At 32.5% G+C, this 15,176-nt stretch overlaps 2 protein-coding genes across 3 annotated transcripts; both read left to right on the forward strand.

The window, feature by feature from the left end:
• Positions 1 to 500: 500 nt before the first annotated feature.
• RBOHB (respiratory burst oxidase-like protein) lies at positions 501 to 6,193 on the forward strand. 2 transcript variants are annotated; one of them, XM_011038556.1, is made up of 13 exons: positions 501 to 797; positions 1,140 to 1,695; positions 1,909 to 2,068; positions 2,737 to 2,785; positions 2,875 to 2,988; positions 3,200 to 3,628; positions 3,719 to 4,105; positions 4,236 to 4,331; positions 4,656 to 4,771; positions 4,869 to 4,971; positions 5,101 to 5,174; positions 5,268 to 5,782; positions 5,890 to 6,193. In XM_011038556.1, exons 2-13 carry the CDS (start codon positions 1,188 to 1,190, stop codon positions 5,997 to 5,999), a joined length of 2,661 nt encoding a protein of 886 aa, XP_011036858.1. In that variant the 5' UTR covers positions 501 to 797; positions 1,140 to 1,187; the 3' UTR covers positions 6,000 to 6,193. The 2 variants fall into 2 exon arrangements, with proteins under 2 accessions (XP_011036858.1, XP_011036859.1); XM_011038557.1 differs by lacking the exon at positions 501 to 797 and adding an exon at positions 827 to 1,063.
• Positions 6,194 to 10,332: 4,139 nt separating this feature from the next.
• LOC105134219 (uncharacterized) lies at positions 10,333 to 12,407 on the forward strand. Its single transcript, XM_011038558.1, has 3 exons — positions 10,333 to 10,601; positions 10,687 to 10,762; positions 11,115 to 12,407. Exons 1-3 carry the CDS (start codon positions 10,533 to 10,535, stop codon positions 11,918 to 11,920), a joined length of 951 nt encoding a protein of 316 aa, XP_011036860.1. The 5' UTR covers positions 10,333 to 10,532; the 3' UTR covers positions 11,921 to 12,407.
• Positions 12,408 to 15,176: the final 2,769 nt, after the last annotated feature.

Below are 15,176 nucleotides of genomic sequence, written 5' to 3' on the forward strand. Positions count from 1 at the left end.
TAAATTTTTATTATTATATTAAAAAATCAATTTAATATAAAAAATTTATATATTAAAAAATAATTTATATTATTCTCCAACAATCATTAACCTTTCAGAATTTATTTGTTTTCTCTGCATTTAAATTTAGAACAGTAACCTTAGAAGTTGCAATCAATTCCATGTTTTGATACGCACTGCGTCAAAAAGGATTTGGTCTTGATATCAACTTGCGTTAGTGGAAGAGTAATTCTACACATTATAGGCATAAATGTTTTAATAACAGGACCTAATTAGATGAGGTAATGATTTCCTCCACTGTTATGGATTAACCAAGAGCATATTTATGTTGACAATAATCATATACCCTACCACGTTATCTCTCAATGGTTGATCTGTCACTAATGTAAACTTCATAATTTTTCCCCGTAAGTTTGTTAAATGTCGAAGACTCTCTTGTCTCTTTTTTGACGAAACTGGGTAGGTGATGTATGATCTTTTGAATATTCGAAGATAGAATTGATCAAGAAGTATGAACCCTAACTACTACAAATAACTACCACTTCAAGACAACCCATATGCGCCCCTGGGTTTCTATGTTTTTGACTTTCTTCCTCATCCAAAACCATCCACGCTATTAAGCCACCACACATGAGTATAAATCATAGGCATTCTTCTTTACATCCTCACGGCAAATTTCCAAATCTTCTTCCAAAAATATATGTTCTCTACCTTCTTCCTCACTCCCTTCGATCTTCTTTTGCCTCGTACAGTCTCATCAAACGTTGAAAGATTTTACCAATTCGAGTCATTTTCAGGTAGAAGATTTTGTGTTTCAAAATGCATTCCATCATTTCATCCCATTGTCTTACATCCCAAGTCACGTCCTTGGAAAATGGCAACGTTCGATTAGAACATGGTTTGATGTGATCGATTGACGTTATATATAGCTCAACTGATATTAGTGTCTAAGGTCTGAAGAATTTGTTCTGTAACAAAAGGAAGAGAGCTAAGCGGTGGATAAATGTTTGATTGATACCCCTTTAATTTCTCCACCAACATCACATCTTATTCTAGTCAAATTGTACTAAATATTGCACTTAGTTCCCCAGTTTTTTCACCTATATGACTACATGTTTTCAATTTGGTCCATAATGCAGGAGGCCAAGCTAGCTAGCTAGCACTGTTTCAAAACTCTAGAAGAAAAGATGGAGATTCAAGAAAACCAACGAGATTCATGGTCAGAGACAGAGAGCAATACTAGCAGCACAAGAATTGGTTACAGTGGTCCGCTAAGCGGTCCATTGGTGACCACCACCAAGAAAAACAGCAGCAAGAAAAGCGCAAGATTCAAAGATGAAGAATACGTTGAAATCACTCTAGATGTTCGCGATGATTCAGTTTCTGTGCAGAACATCAAGGGAGGTGATTCAGAGACAGCATTTCTTGCTAGCCAGTTGGGGAGAAAGCACCCTTCACTTGGATCACAACTCTCTATTAAGCTACGGCAGGTTTCACATGAACTTAAAAGAATGACATCTTCTAAAAGGTTTGACAAGTATGATAGAAGCAAGTCTGGAGCTTCTCGTGCCCTGCAAGGGCTAAAGTTCATGACCAAAAATGTTGGAAGTGAAGGTTGGTCTGAAATTGAAGCAAGGTTTAATGAATTGGCTGTTAACGGATCTCTTCCAAAATCAAAATTTGGCCAATGTATAGGTATGTGATGGTGAGATGATAATACATTTTGATCATGTCATGAAATCTTCTTCTATGCATGTTAAAATCATGAAAGGGAGAAACATTCCTGTTCCGAAATGCATGAATTTTGAGTTTTTTAGAGTAATTATATGCTAAAAAATTTTAAAGAAAAAAATATTGTTCAACAGATATGGTCTCACTGCTGACAAAATATGATGTTAATGCAATCAGGGATGAAAGAATCTAGTGAATTTGCAAGCGAATTGTTTGATGCATTGGCTCGGAGGAGAGGCATAACAACACCTTCGATAATCAAGGCTGAATTGTATGAATTCTGGCAACAAATTACAGATCAGAGATTTGATGCTAGGCTACAGACCTTCTTTGACATGTAAGAGCCTCCCACTATTTTATACTTTGTGTGTGTTTTATAGTAACTAAATCTGGATTCATCTTACAGCTAAATTTAATAACACTTAGAGCTTGATTTGACTGATTGATTTGATGATCTTGCATACTTGGGGTGGGGGTATTATAATTACTAAACCTGGATGAACTTGGCGGGTAAACTTAATAGAACATGAGTTGACAGATCAATATGATGACCATGTGTATATGAAGGGAGGGTATTATAGTTATTAAACCTGAATTTATCTAGTGGGTAAACTTAATAATCCGTTAATTTAAAATTTAATTTGACAGATTGATATGATGATTTATTAATTTGAAACTTAGCTTAAACTAGGTTTTTTTTTTCAAATGTTTCGGGTATTAACCTAGTTAAATCTAGATGATATGGCAGATCAACTTGCAACCCTTAGGAACTAGACTAGACAAAACTTGGGTGAGACTTTACCATGAAATTTTTTTTTATCAATAATATATATCATGTAAGGAATCAAAACCGGGATTCCAAGCACACGGGCATGCATGTGAAACCATTCTTTCTTTTCTATTTGTTTAGCTTAATAATCTTTAACAAGCATCAAGGATATTGATGTCGACAACTTATATTATAAATATATTACGAGTTGTTTGCGTAACATATGCCTGATGCAGGGTGGACAAAGATGCAGATGGTAGGATCACTGAAGAGGAGGTGAAAGAGGTGAGATCAATATTGAAAAATGGAATGCCAAAAATAAAAGAATCATAACATCACATTGACTGGCCATTTGTTTTATTTTAATCTTGCAGATTATTGCTTTAAGTGCTTCTGCTAACAAGTTATCAAAGATTCAAGAACGTGCAGAGGAGTATGCAGCTCTAATCATGGAAGAGCTGGACCCTGACAGCCTTGGATTCATCGAGGTTTATATTCAAAACTCCCCTGTTTCTTTCCTTGGTCTGAAAATTTGATCAACCAAGCCAGCCTCAGTCCATTCTTAAGGGCTCTAATTTGTCAAAACGGCTAACATTGGGCTTTCAATTTGATGAAACCCTAATCTTGATCACCCCTTCTAGCCCCTTTATGGCCTGGCCTAATTCTACAAGCAAACTAATTTTATGTTTGTTCATGCAGCTGTACAACTTGGAAATGCTCCTTCTCCAAGCTCCAAGCCAATCGACAAACCCAGGAACCGATAGTCGCGTTTTAAGCCAACTTCTAAGCCAAAAACTTGTGCCAACTAAAGATCATAACCCCATCAAGAGAGGTTATCGGGGGCTATCCTACTTCGTCGAGGACAATTGGAAGAGAATTTGGGTCATTGGCCTATGGCTAGCAGTCTGTGCTGCTCTGTTCACATGGAAATTCATTCAATATAAGAACCGTGCAGTTTTCGATGTCATGGGCTATTGTGTCACCACAGCTAAAGGTGCAGCTGAGACACTTAAATTCAACATGGCATTGATTCTTCTACCAGTTTGTAGAAATACCATTACTTGGCTTCGAAGCAAGACCAAGTTAGGAATGGCTGTTCCCTTTGATGATAACATCAATTTCCATAAGGTACGATCCGTTCAAGAAAATGAGAAATTTTTTACTTTTTTGGCTCATTCAGGTCTGAGTTGTATAATTTGTTCGGCTTGCATTTTGCAGGTAATTGCTCTAGGAGTTGCTATAGGAGTTGGGCTACATGCTGGCGCCCATCTTACATGTGACTTTCCTAGGCTGCTACATGCCACCGATGACGAGTACAAGCCAATGGAGCAATTCTTTGGCGAGGACCGGCCTGATGACTACTGGTGGTTTGTGAAAGGGACCGAGGGTTGGACCGGTGTGGTGATGGTGGTGCTAATGGCCGTAGCCTATACACTAGCCCAACCGTGGTTCCGCCGGAATAGGCTAAGCCTCCCTAAAACCCTGAAGAAGCTAACAGGATTCAACGCCTTTTGGTATTCACATCACTTATTTGTTATTGTCTATGCCCTCTTCATCATCCACGGATACTATCTTTACCTCTCCAAGAAATGGTACAAGAAAACGGTAAGCTTCTTGTAAATAAACACAACATTTGTAATTAAGCCACTTCAATCATTGGATTAACATAACAATAATACTTTATCACCTTAACTCTGTCTAATGCTTAGCATTGATCTTGCATTGCCTTTGACAGACATGGATGTATCTAGCTGTCCCTATTCTATTATACACGTGTGAACGCTTGACTCGTGCTTTTCGATCGGGTTATAAAACCGTACGAATATTAAAGGTAAATATTTATTTAATAATTAATATTTTATACATTATTATTATTAACTTTAATATTTTATTCAACGAGTTAATTCTTATTTTTCAGACCCAGCTTGTATTAAGATTCAAATTAAATTAAATAAGAACTAAATTAATAAAACTTAATTGATTTAACAGACCAACTCATGACCCAATCATATCTTTATTTAAATTTTAATTTGGTTTTCAAAAAAATATTGATTTGGATTAATCTAAGTCGAGCTGTTCTATATAATTAATCTTTCTATTCGGTGATTAATTAAGAATCAAGACTGACGTATATATTTCCATCTTCAAAATTCAGGTTGCAGTGTACCCTGGAAATGTACTAGCATTGCATATGTCAAAACCACAAGGATTTCGATACACTAGTGGGCAATATGTGTTCGTAAATTGTTCTGCTGTTTCTACATTTCAATGGTAACGATTAATCTTCTTCGTCTCTGTTTTTTCACTTCATTTTTTTCTTAACGTGGACATATAGTGAAGCAAATATATATACTGGTGTGCATTTCAGGCATCCATTTTCAATCACTTCTGCTCCTGGAGATGATTACTTGAGCATCCATATTCGAACCTTAGGTGACTGGACATCGCAACTCAAAGCTGTTTTTTCTAAGGTATTCTTCGGCAAGAACTGCTCCAAAATTTCGATCACTCTTATACTCACCAATTCTTGGAAAATTTCCTTTCACACAGCTAAACATTTTGCTCCTCTCATTGTTTTGTCTTGTGGGGTGCAATTGTAGGTTTGTCAGCCAGCATCAACACACCAAAGTGGCCTTCTAAGAGCCGATATGGCACAACGCGATAATCAACCTAGGTAATTGCTTGATTTCCTTCTCATTGACACTTGCTTTTTAAGCAATTATTTGAATTTGAGCTGTATCATAGTAATGATCCTGTACATTAGCAGGTTGCCAAGGCTGCTAATCGATGGACCTTATGGGGCACCAGCACAGGACTACAAGAAATACGATGTTCTCCTTCTTGTTGGACTTGGCATCGGTGCCACCCCTCTAATAAGCATAGTCAAAGATGTGCTTAACAACATCAAGCAGCAGAAGGAAATGGAAGAGGGGTTGGTAGAAAGTGGTATCAAGGGCAACAACAGAAAGCCTTTCGCAACCAAACGAGCTTACTTCTATTGGGTCACGCGCGAGCAAGGCTCGTTCGAGTGGTTTAGAGGTGTAATGAACGAGGTAGCTGATTATGATCAAGATAGAGTCATCGAACTTCATAATTATTGCACAAGTGTTTACGAAGAAGGCGATGCTCGATCAGCTTTAATCACCATGCTTCAATCTCTTCAACATGCTAAAAGTGGAGTCGATATAGTCTCCGAAACACGAGTTAAGACACACTTTGCCAGGCCTAATTGGCGAAAAGTGTTCAAGCATGTAGCTGTCAATCATCCTGATCAAAGAGTTGGTAAATTGCCTCTGCTTAACACTAGTCTTCCCAGTTCATGTTAGCAAAAGAAAAGGTATCGCACTTCATTACTGAGCTATGCTAATTGTTGCCTGTTCTTGTTGCAGGAGTGTTTTACTGTGGAGCACCGGGATTGACTGGAGAACTGAGGAGATTAGCTCAAGATTTCTCCAGGAAAACTACAACGAAATTCGATTTCCATAAAGAGAATTTCTAAGGGATTTTCTAAAATCTTCTTCTTTAGAAATGTGATATTAACCTTGTTCTTTGTATGATAAGGTGCCATGTTTAGGTTTTTTTTCTAGCCATCCTCAGGTCAGAATATTTCCTGCTTGGTAAATGTATATTGGCATTTATAGTCCTCATAAAATATATATATATATATATATATTGGAGTTTATGATTCTAGTCTCTACTTCTAGCTACTTGTTACTGCCGTAGTGGCTCAGTTCCTTGATCTAGCTCGGCCAGTCCCAAGCAATTGCAAGATATATATAAAAAATTCCTTCTCTTATGGCGCAACTAATCAACATAAAAACGGTGATTTGTCAATTTAGAACCTTGTTTACTTCAAACCAGACTTCTTTTTTTATTAAGACGGTGTTGTTCTTGTTTTTAAAAACAATGACACTGTATTTTCAGGTGATTTTTTATTAAAAAAAATAGTGTGTGTTGGCCTGTTGATCTTCGAGTCAACCCTTCCCACCTACGATAAAGAACTTGGATCGGATTAACATCATGTTGGGTCTTATAACTAGGAAGAAAAATGAACGATGATCATGTGTGTTCTGTTCTTATACCCTGAAGTTTAAACTTCGATGGATTAATGCCAGCATGTCAGATTGTTTGTCCTGGATCCAAATCTGGAAGGATGTAATATTAATGAGAACCCAACTACATATGATTAATGCAGTGATTGAAACATGAGCAACCAAGTTCATCTTAAGAGCTCAGCCATGAGTTCGGGAACATTTGTCGGAAATAGAACGCAATTTTCTCTGTGTACGAGAAGAGGAAAGGAAAGAAATGCAGATTATGGAAATACTTCTTACCGGAGATGATTAAAATATTTTTTATTTTTAAAAAATAATTTTTAATATTAGCATATCAAAAAAATTTAAAAATATTTAAAATAAATAAAAAATATTTTTAAAATACAAAAACAAATAATATTTATAAACTGATTCGTAATGGACCCCTGGGCCTGCAACTAACAAAGAGTGTCTATCTGCCTTCGCCCCCGACCTAATGGTTCTTGTCATTGATATTAAACTTGTCGGACTCGACAAATATGATCCGATTTGAATCACTGTCTGAATCGTGTCTAGCAACTACGGTCCTTCTAGTTAATGTACTGCATGTAACATGTTCATGCCTTTAGATTTGTTGCTCGGCTCGTTCAAAGACTAGAGGGTCCAGTTCATATTGAAAAATCATACGTTGTTTTAACTTGCGAAGAACAAGCAGAACCCAGTCCCATCCCTCCCTTGCTAGTGCATTTTGAACCATAGCCTTAGTTTTAATATATAAAAAGCATTTTGAAGAAAAAATAGATTATTTGTTTTTTTTCGTTCAGAAAACATAAAAAACCGCCTGCCATTTGTTAAAAACTTAAAATATCTTGAAACCAAATAGAGTGATTTTAAAAATATAAAAATTATTTTTTATTTTTATTATTTCAACAACAAAAATTAAACAAGTTTTTTCTTTTTATTTTTAAAAATATAAATACAAAAATCGAAGGGAAAAAAAATCGCCGTCATTTCCCTTTGCCTCAGGTATCTATCTTAAGCAGCAACTTGCTTAAAATCCTTCAAAGGTCAAACTACTAGCCTAGAAGTCTCCTCTTCCTTTTCTTTCTACCGTATCATTCTTGTTTATATTGCGTTTGAGATCATATTAGTTTAAAAATAAAATAAAATAATATTTTTTATTTTTTAAGCAACACATTAAGACAATGAAAAACATTAAAAAATATATTATTTTAACACTTTAAAAAATTCAAAAATTCAAAAATATACAGTTCAACGGTACTCACAGATAATGATTTATTATTTATTAATTTAGAATTATGGTAACCATTGCAATTTAAAATGTTTTTTACTTGTAAATATATCAAAATTATTTTTTTATTTTTTTAAAAATTATTTTTAAAATCAGTAAATCAAAACAATTTAAAAACATAAAAAAATAATTTTTTATAAAAAAAATAAAAATTTAAAAAAACACAATTTACTCTGAATTCCATGATAAATTAATCTTAATTATATATTGCCATGCATGAATAGCCATGTATCCTATCAGGTGTGTCATGTATATGTTGTCATGCACTATAGCACTTAATAGTTTTATTAATGAAATTTTTTTATCGGTCTAAAACACAAATTCTATTAGTAAATAACATAAATTAATTTATCAACAAAATTACTAACATAAATGTTTAAATATCACATCTTTGATGGGTAATTTTTTATTTTTCAATAAATTCGTTAATAATAAAAAAATATTAGTATCAAAAGATTTATTGATAAAACAGACACATAACAAAAATTATCCATTTCATTTCATCGGTATATCCCTAGAAAAATAACATCGGTAATTCCGTTATTAATTATTTAAAAATATTTTAAAAAATCCATTTTATGAAATTATAAAATAATTAAATTTACATAAATCAACACTCTATAATATATACTCAAAATACTTGGGAAAAAAAAAGAGAAGAAAATCAACTCAAACAAATTTGCAATAAAAAATAAAAAACAATTCAACTAAAAAAATTCACATGAAAAAAATAAAGTTGCGATTGCTAAAAATTTTAAAATTCTATAAATAATCAACTAAAAATTGATCTCATATGAAAAAAAAAACTCACAACAATATTTATACAATTATTAAGAAAAAAAATAAAAAATAAAATAAAAAACAAATATAGTAAAAAATATCATGAAAAAAAAAAGATCTTACCTCAATATAGTTGCAAGTGAAGTTAAGGAGAAAGAAAAAATTTTGTAAGGCATATTAATTAAAAAAAAATGACATACCCAACCATGAAAAAGAAGAGAAGGATACGAGGAGAGAATAGAAGAGAAATAAATAAATATTGATATTTTTTACACATAAAGAAGAAGAAGATGAAGAAAAAAAAAAGAATAAGAAATGAGTTTGTCTCCTATACAATAAGAGGATTTAGGTTTTTTATCAGAGTGTGTTAGCTATGGTTCTACCAATGAATAATTAAATATTAATATTTTTTAATTATTTTGTTAGTAATTTCATCTGTAATATTTAATTTAAATTTTTAATTTCATAATTATTTTTCAAAAACCTCCAACAATCACCGCTGATTTTTTAATTTGTTAGTGATTCTTTTTGTGATATTTAAATAAAAAATTTAAATTAATTGAATTTTTTCAAAAAACCACCAAATAACATTGATGACTTTTCAATTTGTTGGTGATTTTGTCTATAAAATAAAACAATTAACAGTGCAATTAAAAATTAAATAATTCTAGAGTTCTTTGAAAAATCCTAATGAAAAAATATGTCAATGATTTTTTTGGTAATTGATATGATAAATAATGTTCACAGTTTACTAACGATTTCATCAATGATAATTCCATTAGTAAAAATGATATATCTTTATTTTTTTTACTTTATTTTTATTTTTTTATTATAATTTCTTCAATATATACTAAGAGAATATTTTTGTCAGCAAAATCTTTTTAGAAATTAATGATAAAAATATTTCTTTGATATTTTTATTTGTATTTTAATAATGACGTGGAATTATTGACAAGGCAAGGTGCCAAGGTCAACAAAATTATCCCAAGCAAACTATTAACACTCTCATTGGTGTATCACGTATAAAAAATAAATCAAGGTCTAATAATTTAGGAATCAAAGACTTTAAATAATGAGAAAAGAAATCGCATCACAATAGACTTATAATAATAAAAATAATTAAAACAAATCATATTGCAAACATATCAAATAAATATTGTCATAAACAATATTAAATATTCAAAAGAAAGTTGTTTTAGTTTTTTTTAAATCAAAATAATATTGTTTTAAATAAAAAATTAAAAAATATCTAAAATTAATCTGAACATGTTTCTCTCGAAATTAACTAAATTCATCAAGTCATGAGGTGGTTTTATAAATTATTTAAGTAGTTGATATTCATCTCAGTTTAAAAAATATATATATAAATTAGACTAGATTTAACCAATGCTGGGCTAAAGTAGAGTTGAAAATACACATTATAAATGTATAATTGATTTCTACATTAGTTTTTAAAACAAGATTTGTACTTTAATCTCAACCAGCTAGCTAGAAAGCATTAAGCAAAAGCATCAAATGTCTTTGTGATCACAAATGAAGTCCATTAATTTGATGTTACTGGCTAGCTTGGAACCAATCTTTTATAAAGCTTTATGCTTATAATACCACATTTGATATATTCACCTAAAAAAAGGTATCAAATGCGAATTTAATTAACTAGGCATCGCTTATAATTTATAACATAAAGTTAGTCTAAAGTTCATGCAGTACCAATATTCACATCTCAGCATCTCTATTTTTTCCATCTCACCAAGATTAAACCTTTAGGCCCTACATCTCTCACTTTCCTCTCACCTCGAGTCCTTGCAAGTTTTCAACTTTCATTGTCCTTGAGCACTTCCACCCTTCCTCGAATTCCTCCCCACTCTCTCTTCCTCATCCAGAACAGACGCCCACAATTCTCCTCATGGCAGCAGGGACAGAAGCTAAGGAAGGAGGGCCAGGAGAAAACAAAGAGCCACCTCTCAAGTACAAGGTAGCTAAATGAAGCCAAAACTACGATGAAACTGCCGTCTTTTCCATGTTTTTAAGTTTTAACCTCATTTTCCTTTGTTCTTCAGAGATTGGTCTTGAAGGTCTCAGTTCACTGTGAGGGGTGCAAGAGGAAGGTCAAAAAGATCTTGAATAATATAGATGGTATGTAGAGTGTGAACCTCTTAAAACCTTACGTTGATTCCTTGGCTTTTTTCTCTTATTTCTTGTTACATGCTTGCAAGATTTCCAAGATTCCCTCATTTTTCTTTTTATCGAAGCCTTCTTTATCTTCGTTTAATTTCAAACTTTCTGCCAAGCTCTTTGTACAAACTGTTTTCTTTCACAGTATTTAGCTACAAAAGTTTAATAATTTGTCTCTCAATTTTCTCATCTGGGTTCTTGTTAATTTTCACTCTTCCTTTGTCGTTTTTAATTTTGATTTAAGGACTAAACCCTTGATTCTAGTTATGAACTTCATTGAAGTTGCTAATTTCTGTCATGATTGTATTTGTAGGCGTGTACACCACAGATGTTGATTTAAGGCAACAAAAGGCCACGGTAATAGGGAATGTTGATGCAGATACTTTAATCAAGAAACTTATAAAAAAGACAGGGAAGCATGCAGGGCTGTGGCCTGAAAAAGCTGATAACAATCAGAAAGATAAAAAGAAAGGAAAAGGAAAGAAGAAAGGGAAAGGGAAAGAAAGTGACGAAGAAAGCAGCGATGAAGAAGGCAGTGATGGTGGAAATGAGAAAGAAGCTAAAGTCAATACTGGAGTCTCTTCTCCTAAACACGTTGAAGGTTGTCATGGTGTTGTTGGCAAACCAGGTCAAGAAGGAGGTGGCCAGTCATCGGCGACTGACAAGAAAGTTGATGGTCAGTGTGAGATTGGAGCCGGGGGTAGTGCTGCTGGTGGTGGTGGTAAGAAGAAGAAGAAGAAGAAGAAGAAGAAGAAGGTGCATACAGCAGGGAACAACAACACTGTTGATGAGGGTGGACATTCTGGCCCTGCTGCAGCAGGCACTGGATCACCAGGTCTTGGGCATGTCAATGTCCAAATCCCACACCCTACCAATCACGTCCCCCAACCTCAGCATGTGTATGACCACCCAGCAACAACTTGCTATGCACCCACGGTGTACGCTGTGAGCAGCAATGTCGCATGCCCAAGCACTTGTTATGGTGCCTCATACTATGCCCCACCGTATTCCTACGCGTGTATGCATCTGCCGTCCGATTTGGATTCATATCAGCCACGGCCGTCCTGTTCATTCGAGATTTTTAGCGACGAGAACCCTAATGCATGCTCAATTATGTGACAATGGCTTCACAAATGGTGGCAATCAGCACATTGAACTAACTCATACTACTGCCTGTACAAGTCTATGAGGGGAGGGAGGTATTTTTGTAATGCATGTAGATATATGAAAGGTAAAGTTCTTCTAGCTTTAAAATTAGGGGATAATAAGAGGTGAACTAGGGTCTGGGGCGTTTATATATCTTTAGTGGTCACGGGTGTTTATGCTTAGCTTCCTTGACCTTAAGTACTTTTTACCGCTTTTAAGGCTGGGTTTTAGAATAGTGCTGCCATGCATGTTAACTAGCTCCAGAACCACCTCAATTTCCCTTCATCTATCTATCTATCTATCTTGGCAAGGGGATCGATTTGGCATACAAAGTGATTAGTGTTGAATATTGGCATGGTTCAAAAGCGGAGCGTTTCGATATGGGATAAAAAAGAAGGCAAAAGAGAGGACTTATTTTTCTGTATTTTTTATTGTTTTGAAAGTGTAGAAACTAATTTCGAGCTGGATTATTTAAAATTTGCATTAGCCAAATACCTTTTTGTCCCTTTGCTCCTTTGAACACAATTTTTTTTTTTAAATATTGTTTTGTGTTTTATGAATTTACTTTCCTCTTTGTTTCCCTCCATGCAAGTTCTATATAAGTCAAAGCCATTGTCTTTCCAATTCTTTTATTTTAGTGACACGTGTAATGATATGTAATTTGCAAAGGAATGGGTTGGTGTCATGATGAGATAGAAGAGATCAGGGATAAAAATATATTTGATTTAAAAACAATGAATTTTCTATTTTCGTCAAGATATATAGAAAGGATAAAAGAATCTTGCTATGTATGTACAAATATAAGTTCAAAGCAACAAAACAATGGCCTTGATTTGGATAAAATTAAGATAAATAGGATGGGATTATATTATAATAACATGATTAAGATCAATAATGTTTTCCTTTCTAGATACATTGTAGGGAGGATTAGCTCTTGACTAGGGTCTTGGTGTTAGTTCCTCTAATTAGTAATTAAACTCTAATCCTCGTAGGCAACTGTTTAAAGAAAACACTAATTACTTCGGTGTTTGTGTGTGCTTGAACCTGCAGCCTCTTGGTCTCTGGCTCGTTTTGTCTTCCAGGTTTTTTCTTTAATTTTTGTTTTAAATAACTACAAGAAAATATTGCATCTAGAACATGGTTGTGGTTATTTTGTAAATTTATTTTTTATTTAGAAAAATATATTAATAATATTTTTTTTATTTTTAAAAAAATATTTTTGAAATTACTACATTAAAATAATTTTAAAAAATTCAAAAAACTTTTAAAATATTTTCAAACCCAGCGTAGTACCAAACGCCCTCCGGTCAGAAACAGAATGCTTGTTTATTACCTCCTGTTTTGACTTGATTAAGACTGTTTTCCACCAACATACCATTAGTCATGATCCTTTTATATTTGTTGCTTTAATTTTGAAATTACCAATCCAACACAGATTTAATCCACAATAAATTTCTTACATAAGTTGCTTGTTTTCAATGATTTTTTTAGTGTGTTTGATATTATAATAACTTTTATTTTATATTTTAAAAAAAAATTAGAGTGTATTTTATATTGTTGTAACTATTGTGGTTGTAATTTGAAAAAAAAATATTTCATAAAAAAATATTTTTAGTTAAAGTTAGTTTGAAAAAATAGATATTGAGTTAAAACTGTAGTAGAAATTAAGGTTAAAAAAAAAAATTTGATATGTTTGGTTAAGAATACTTTTAAAATTAAGGTTATAAAATAATTTAATATATATATATTGATAATTTTTAATTTAAATATTATAGATTTAGCTATTGTTATTTTATATATATAACAAGAACTATAGTTTTTATAATTTTTTAGTATGTAATAAAATTACATAAAATATTATCATGTATAAAATTCACTCTAAACTAGTTTTTTAACCAAAAATCTTTAAAAAATTAATATAAAAAAAAATGTCCTACAAGTGAATAGTAAAATTAACGTGAATAATAAAAAAAGAAATTCTAACTTTTCAAATACTGTGCGATTCCAATGCAGAAAAAAATAGAACCCAATAATAATAATAATGTACCTTTTTTTTTTAACCAGATAGCTACAACTGTATTTTAAATAAAACACAGTCATAACTAAAAGGGTTTTTAATCGGGGAATAACACTTTTAGTTGTCATTTTAAAAAAAATATTATCATGTATAAAATTCACTCTGAACTAGTTTTTTTAACTAAAAATCTTAAAAAAATTAATACAAAAAAAAGTGTCCTACAAGTGAATAGTGAAATTAATGTGAATAATAAAAAAAAAATTCTAACTTTTCAAATACTGCACAATTCCAACGCAGAAAAAAAGAACCCAATAACAATATATATATATTTTTTTAACCAGACAATTGCACTTGTATTTTAAATAAAACACAGTCATAGCCGCTGAACTAAAACAGTTTTTAATCTGGGAATAATACTTATAGTTGTCATTTAAAAAAATATATATTTAATTAAAAATATTATCATACAAATAAAAAAATAGGGTTCTCATAAATAAAAAAATATTATTTTAACTTATATAAAATTAATATTTTCAAGAAATAGAAACTGTATAGCTAAAAAGAAAAAAAATCTCATTCTAGTTGAATAAAAACAAGAATTAGAAACGGTTTTTAATGATTTGTCATGGTCGGGAGTAGATTAGGAATGAACATTTGGTAGGACCTACTACTTAGCACTACAATTATTATTTAAAGGGTGTGATTAATTTCCACTCTTTTAAAGTCTTAAAATACTGTACTGTAAGCCTCCCCTTTATGGACAACTTTGATCGGAGTTTTCCTCTCCAAAGAGCTGATCAACAACAACCACCCCTTCCTGTCCAAATCCTTTACAATATCCAGAAAGCTCTCTTTGGAGTCTATATTCCCTCTCCCACTAGCTAGATGGTCATTTGACATTCCAGGCTTCATATCAAAGGAGAATCTTGTTGTTTTATTCTTATTCTTGATTGAGGTGTCCATTTTATCAGATTAATAAGCCTTTTTAAGGCTCGATTTCCTGTACAAAATTACTTGGTTAGTGGTGCTGGCGAACCTGGTCAACTTCTGCTGCAAAACCCTAGAGAGAAGCTTGAGATTCAATTAAGCCATTATTAATGTCAGTAAATGGAAGTCGTCTTCACTGACCAGAGAGGAGGAAACTTGGATTGACTATTGTGAAGGGCCCAAGGTCGAGATAACATTTGACAGGCAGAAGATAATATTGTTTTG

Source organism: Populus euphratica, unplaced genomic scaffold (assembly GCF_000495115.2).
Source record: "Populus euphratica unplaced genomic scaffold, PopEup_1.0 scaffold158.1, whole genome shotgun sequence".
NCBI classification, from domain to species: Eukaryota; Viridiplantae; Streptophyta; class Magnoliopsida; order Malpighiales; family Salicaceae; genus Populus; species Populus euphratica.